Here is a 7,500-nt window from a genome sequence, read left to right as displayed (position 1 = left end):
GTGAATCTGAATGTTGAACAGAGTTACATCACAATCATCTGGGAATCATTGACCAGAAATCGGGGAAACATGTTGGGTCATGTAGCATGCGTTCCCACTCAGTCCGGCCACCAAACAGACCTGGCTGCTGGGCTCCTCGCATCACGCAGTGTGCAAACACAGACCGCCCTTAAAAGGCACAGCCTCTGAAAGGGATAGAGAAAGGGCAAGGGAGGGAGAGAGACACACACACACACAATACTGAACTTGGCAAAAAAAGAGAGTGAGAGAGACAGAGGTGGAGTTTGAGAGAGACATGTATAGAGATTCAGATATATAATTAAAGAGCAGCGAAACAAATCAAAGCGAGCCATGGTTTGACTTGCTCTGTGTGGCTCCCAGGAGAAGATACGTTAAGTGGGGGACACTGTTATTTCAACATACTAACTCTGCCGGCGTCTGGTGGTTTGTGGACGTCCACCCATCCACTGTTCTCCATCTCTCTGCTGCGGTGCTACATCATGTTCTCCACCATGGGGGAGATGGGCTTCCTGCGGTCCAGGCAGGGGAAGCCCCCGGCGCTGGGCTGCCACCACCACCTTCTGGTCCGCCTGTACTGCCTGAACGGCGGGCACCACCTGCGGATCCTGCCGGACGGGACTGTGGGGGGAGGAAGGTTGGAGCACGACCTCTACGGTGAGGAGGAGAGGCGATGGCAGGCCCCCACATGGTTTGGAACTAAGTTGTGCACCGGTTGTGCAGATGATTTGATAATAACTTTATAGTTGTGTATCATAACTGATGCCACAGCCTAATGGGCGTACACAACCCTTATTCCAAAACAAAAAAATAGCTATTTTTAGCTATATGACTTAGTGTAGGCCTAAATGTATATAATGATATCATGACTTAATGTAGGCCTACATGTATATTATTGACATCATGGCTCAATGTAGACCTACATGTATATAATGATGTCATGACTAAATATAGGTATACATGTATATAATTATGTCATGACTTAATGTAGGTCTATATATATAATGATATGACTAAATGTAGGTCTACATGTATATATCATGACTAAATGTATGTCTACATGTATATAATGATATCATCAATTTATTGAGGCCTAAAAGTATGTTATGATATCATGACTTAATGTAGGTCAACATGAATATTATTGATATCATGAATTGATTCAGGCCTTCATGTATATAATGATATTGTCGTGACTTCTTTTGTGGCTAATCAAATGAATCACGGGCCTTCAGGATTGTGGCTTTTAGAACACGCGCGCTCCTTTTGTTCCAAATTAGAAGACCGAGATTGTCTGTCAGCTTCAGATATTTATTTTACCGAAAGCAAAATAAAACATGGAGGATTAACATAAGCTTTTTCCATCAAAATATACAGAAAGAGCTACCAGCATGTATGCAATGATAACTTTACTAAATGGAGGCCTGCTTGTCTATAATGCTGTCATGACTAATGGAGGCCCAAATCAGATCGTACATCTTTTTTAATTGGAAACTATTTGGTCAGCTAGGTTTCAAATGTGTTGTCGTTACTTGTACTTGGTACTTGTTTTGTTTATTAATAGTTTATATAGTAATATATAGTATAGTATATTGTATAGTATCTAGTAAACATAGCTCGAAAGGTGTATTGTACAATGCAACACATGGTTTTACATTAACTAAAGATAATCCAAACTTCAGCCATAATGTTGCTTGGGATGCGAATTTACTTTTTTTAAACTTTATTTTTGCTAGCTTTGTAGAGGTTAAGAAGAGGTTGTTATTGTGTCTGCAAACTGCTATACAGTAGCCGTCATTCATAGACTCTGTGCATGTGTGTGTGTGTGTGTGTGTTAGACACCCTGAGGCTGAAGGCGGTGAGCCCAGGTGTGGTGGTGATCAGAGGGGAGGCGACAGGCCGCTACCTGGCCATGGACCAGGATGGACACCTGCATGGCTCAGTGAGTAGTGCATCATTGTGGATCCCCTCGCAGTTCCCGGTATGACATGCCCACGCTGCCCAGAATCGGACTGTGGTTTGCTCACGACACCGTAGGTTAGAGATGGTAACTCTTAGGTATTCGGTTAGAAGTGATTTAGTTAAGATGTAATCTGACAGACAGTTAAACCTGCCCTATTGTACGCTTTTATTTCATTAGCAGCGCCTTGTGGCTTTAGTTGTTACCATAACTGCAAAGGAAAATAAGGAAATTCCCTGCATGGATTGACTTGTTGATGGCCGCGTTTTATTCATGAGAAACTTCTTAGTTAGTGAGCTGCATAGTGCATGTTTCAGATAGTTATGTTTAGCCAACAGCCTGTCGCCAGCCGATCATCAATGTGGTTCTTGGCAGCTTGGACGGTCTTACGTGGGAGACCTACAATCAGGCGTGAGGGCGACTGCACCTCACTATTTTGCATACACTTTGTGTTTCTTTTGCACTATCGCTATTTATTCTGTTCAAACTAACTGTAATGAGCTTTGTTAATTAAAGCACACTGACCTTTACAAGTTTGAAGGGAATATTAAAAGTGTGGTTTTGACGAGGTCCTCGGCATAGCCACAAAGAGCTACTTCCACATGGTGATGTGATCTAGAAACGGAAAACTGTTGTCCATCTATCCTATGAGTAAACCATTGTTCAATTATTTTTCATTAAGCAATAAATCATTATGATTACTAATCTGTCATCATCATCTGTTGTGTATAACTTGTTAAAGATCATCGCAGTAGTGTAATGTCATTTGTACTTGTGTGTGTGTGTGTGTGTGTGTGTTTGTGTGAGTGTTTGTGTGTGTGTGTGTGTGTGTGTGTGTGTGTGTGTGTGTGTGTGTGTGTGTCTCTCTCCGTGAGATTGTGTATGCATAACAATATGTTTATTTTAAGGTAGATGATATGTGAATAGGATAGTATTTGTCCAAATTGCATTCTAAAAAAGATTGATTTATTAATTTAATTTGTCAAACATGTAAAAAAGGACGGGTTTGATGATATTCAGAAATTTGTATTCTCTCCTCATCCATTCCTATCCTATGACTCTCTCTCTCTCTCTCTCTCTCTCCCTCTCGCTCTCTCTCTCTCTCTCGCTCTCTCTCTCTCTCTCGCTCTCTCTCTCTCTCTCTCTCTCCCTCCCTCTCTCTCTCCTCTCTCGCTCTCTCTCTCTCTCTCTCTCCCTCTCGCTCTCTCTCTCTCTCTCGCTCTCTCTCTCTCTCTCGCTCTCCCCTCTCTCTCTCTCTCTCTCCCTCTCTCTCTCCCTCTCTCGCTCTCTCTCTCCCCCTCTCTCTCTCTCTCTCTCTCTCTCTCTCTCCTCTCTCTCTCTCTCTCTCTCTCCCTCTCCCTCTCTCCCTCTCTCTCTCTCTCTCTCCCTCTCTCCCTCTCTCTCTCTCTCTCTCTCTCTCTCTCTCTCTCTCTCTACGTCTCCCGCTCTCTCTCCAGCAGCTGGTGGTGGATGACCAGTGCTACTTCCTGGAGACGTACGAGGAGAACCACTACAACACGTACGTCTCGCGCGGCAGTCCCGGGTGGTACGTGGGCCTGAAGCGGAGCGGGCAGCCAAAAGCGGGGCCCAGCACCCAGCAGCAGCAGAAGGCTGTGTACTTCCTGCCCCGCCCTGTCCACACCATGTAGAAGCAGCCGGAGAAAGGAGAAGAGCCCAGAGAGAGGGTTTGGTTTGGTCTTTGGATGTTAAAGATCCCATATCATGCATCTTTAGGGTTAATGATTGCATTTGGGGGTACTTCTAGAATAGTGTTACATGACATGCTGCTTTGACTTAACAGTCAGATATAGTTCCCTTTAAGATATACATCTACTTGTATATACATATTTAATTACATGAAAACTTAATGCAAAGCAAATTCAGAATGGTATGTATCCATTTCCTAAAATCAATATTAGCTGGTAAAATGTGATCTTTAATCGTGCTTTTAGTATGCTTAATGTGTGTAAGTGCATGGAGGATTGAAATGGGCTGAAGTCAAATTACACAAAGGGATATGTTGGATGCTCACCTTTTATATGTATTTGATGGTGGTGGGGGGATTATAAGAATGAAATATTGCATTAACTTAAGTAAGAGCAAGAAGAATAGGTTGTAGTCGTACTCTGGACACTAACTGAAGAAGTTACTATACAATAATATTTTAATGTGATATCAGATGCAGGTAATGATAACACTGCCTATTGTGTGTCCTTAATCATAATGTATTAATTTACTGTTCTATATCAACTGATATAATGTGTAACAATTGCATAATACCAATGCTAAATATTCGATATTGGTTTAAATAATAATAAATTATTTGAGAATGCCGCTTGTACACTTTGTAAAAATGCATAATGTATACAAATGTAAGAAATAAAGCTTAATACAAAGTGCTATTTTGTGCATTCAAAATCACATAGAGAGAGAGAGAGACTGACTGACTGACTGACTGACTGTTGTATTATTAACTACCACACGATGGCAGCATAGTGTTCTTAATACAACGGTTTGCAAGGTGTTCAGGGCCGCGCTCATGTTGAGAAACGAGATAATATTTAACGAATCCCGACAAATCACTATCAAATCAAACGGCCTTTATGATTGATCTCTTGTATTTGAATAAAGGAAAATATATTTTATTTGCAAAAGCACCTCTATTGGTATTGAAACTGTTAAGTAACATGAACCTCTATCTCTGATGAAGGTTCAACAGCATTCTTTCAATAATCTTGTGAAATAGCTGAAACATTATTTGGCTTGAAATGTTCTGAAACACTCATTCCTCACCTCCACCCTGCAGCAGAAAGAAAAACACACTGGAATGTATTTTACTTACGCACACACACACACACACACACATACTTTATCTTTATCAGACGCTTTATCAGACAACCACCCCCCCCCCCCCCCCCCCCACACACACACACACACACACACACACACACACACACACACACAGGAAGTAACCTGAATACTCAACAGCAATCTCTTGAATCTAGCGGCCTCTAGTGGCAAATCATTATAACAACAATATATTTCCATATAATATACATTACGCAGAGATGAAGAATGGATCTTTATCAAATTCTAAATTCTCTATATCTTCTTTAAGACACACACACACACACACACACACACACACACACACACACACACACACACACACACAAGGCATGCCTATTGGTGCTGACGCTGTCTACTTATACGCTGCCGCTCTCTATGGAAAGTGTTTGTTTGTCAGTATGTGTGGGTGTGTTTGTGTGTGTGTTGGTGTGGGGGGCCGGGATACGGGAAGTGGACACTGAAACATGCACAGAATAATTTCTGTATGGTATGGAATGACAGTTGGTACATGCGAGACAAACTGCTGGCTTTGCACACACACACACACACACACACACACACACACACACACACACACACACACACACACACACACACACACACACACACACACACACACACACAGATTTCTAGCATGTTGACTGTGAGGGGCAGCCTATAGCAGCAGACTCTAGAGGTGAATCCATTAAAAGCTGTTTTGCACTGTTGCGGCCTGCAGGGAAAGGGATGTATGGTCAAATTAAATCTATGGTCTTCAATTTCATTTATTCTTTCTCGCAGTGTAATTCAATGAATGTGTGTGTGTGTATGTGTGTGTGTGTGTGTGTGTGTGTGTGTGTGTGTGTGAGCATGCCAGTGTACATGTCCGTGTCTGTGAGTCTGTGCCTTTATGTGAACAAGAGTACAGCACGCTTTTACCCGTGCATGTGCTTGTGAGGGTGTGTTTGTGTTTTTGTGTGTGTGTGTTTGTGTGTGTGTGTGTGTGTGTGTGTGTGTGTGTGTGTATGTGTGTGTCAGGATGTGTTTGCGTTTTTGTGTGTGTGTTTGTGTGTCTGTGAGTGTGTGAGTCTGAGAGTATATACATGTGTCAGTGCTCCGCAGTGGAAACAACAAGATCTGGACCTTATCCCTAGAATGTGCTGACATTTACGCAGAATTCTTCAGAACGCTCACATGGGAGTTTCGCTTCCCTCCAAGAGGAACAGCCTTGTTGTTGCATATTTTAAACTCCAGTGTGACGTCCATGGACAGGATGTACAGCTGAGGGGACGATTCCAGAGGTCTTTATCACATCTGTTTCATCACAGCAGTGATAGGAAAACACGTCAAGCACATTCCACATAGTCATCGTCTATTAAAAGACTGTCTTCCTGTCTTTCTGTCTGTCCATCCGTCTGTCTGTCCATCTGTCTGTCTGTCTGTCTGTGCATCTCTCTGTTGGTCTGTGTGTCTGCCTGTATGTCTGGTATATCTGTCTGTACATCTGTCGGTTGTACAGACAGATGTCGGTTCAATCCTTGTTGGAGTTCCTTTAATAAATTGGCACTGCAAACGTTGGACAACTGTGACAACTGGATCGTTGCGCCCGCTCAACCTCTAGTTGATCTAAACCCACAGAAATAATGTGGAAACCACATTCGATAATGTAACAAAATTCCGAGCGCATAATATAATAACATTTTGCCTATAATGTTACAACGTATAACATTTGTTCACCACAAATGACTCTTAAAAGCAGTGCCAACATTTATATATTTTTTAACCATTCAGCGAACAAAAGGCAACAGGCTGATTATCATTTAGGGGGCCGCTTAATGACATGCAGAAGCGTCATCAACACGCCCACTGAAGTGGTGTGAGGAATACAGACTTACTACTCCAAATTCACATATAAGGTAATTTACATTTTCTACGGAGAAAATACTACCTCAGGGATAGTATTATTTAGGAGATTTTCAGGGTACAAATGTCAGGATATGTTGTTACGTTATATGTAACAACATATCCCCGTTATATGTTGTTACATACGGTCCATCAGGAGAATATCAGCGCTTACACGTGTGACTGAAAGCAGCTTGTGTTTGAGCATTTGATTACATTATAAAATTAGTCAGTTTAAGGTAACAGGGGTAATTGTTCAATGGAAAGTATAGTATACTATGCATGCAAATCAATTATTAAATAGCTTTTACTGTTATTCAGGGCTGTAAAGTGCATTGACATTTTAAAATGCAAGGCAACTACTATTGGTTAGTTGAAAATAATAATCATCATTGAGATTAAACAAAATACATTTGGGGAGGCTCAAGGAGGAGAGTAATATTACATTTGAGCAACAAAGTGTAGTCTTGTGGTGGACTCTATAGACATAATTCACCATACTGTGTTATTGACATGTTTTCGTTGCGTTATAGGGACACTGTCTCTTTAAGATCATGTGAATGGTGTGTTTTGTATGATGGTCGGCGTGATGTTTGAATTTAACGTTTTTTATATGACAAAATGAGCGACTTGCCATTGCTTGTCGAGGTGAGAAATTGTCTCTTCCCTTCTTTTATCGCAATTTCTACCGTCTATAGACAGAACGTCTTACCTGGGAGAGTGTGTCGACGGCGGAGCCGTTATGTTTAAAAACATGGTTGCCACATGCGCACATGACCAACTTGAGTAAC

At 41.7% G+C, this 7,500-nt stretch overlaps 1 protein-coding gene across 1 annotated transcript; it reads left to right on the top strand.

The window, feature by feature from the left end:
• Nucleotides 1-500: 500 nt before the first annotated feature.
• Nucleotides 501-3,627, top strand: LOC307076943 (fibroblast growth factor 1-like; the record flags this gene model as incomplete). The annotated part of the gene is made up of 3 exons (XM_079738175.1): nt 501-675; nt 1,857-1,960; nt 3,436-3,627. 3 exons carry the CDS (start codon nt 501-503, stop codon nt 3,625-3,627), a joined length of 471 nt encoding a protein of 156 aa, XP_079594301.1.
• Nucleotides 3,628-7,500: the final 3,873 nt, after the last annotated feature.

This window comes from Pollachius pollachius, assembly GCF_949987615.1.
Source record: "Pollachius pollachius genome assembly, chromosome: 6".
Taxonomy (NCBI): domain Eukaryota; kingdom Metazoa; phylum Chordata; class Actinopteri; order Gadiformes; family Gadidae; genus Pollachius; species Pollachius pollachius.
The sequence above is the reverse complement of the archived record's forward strand: the minus strand, read 5'-3'. Positions and strand labels throughout refer to the sequence as shown.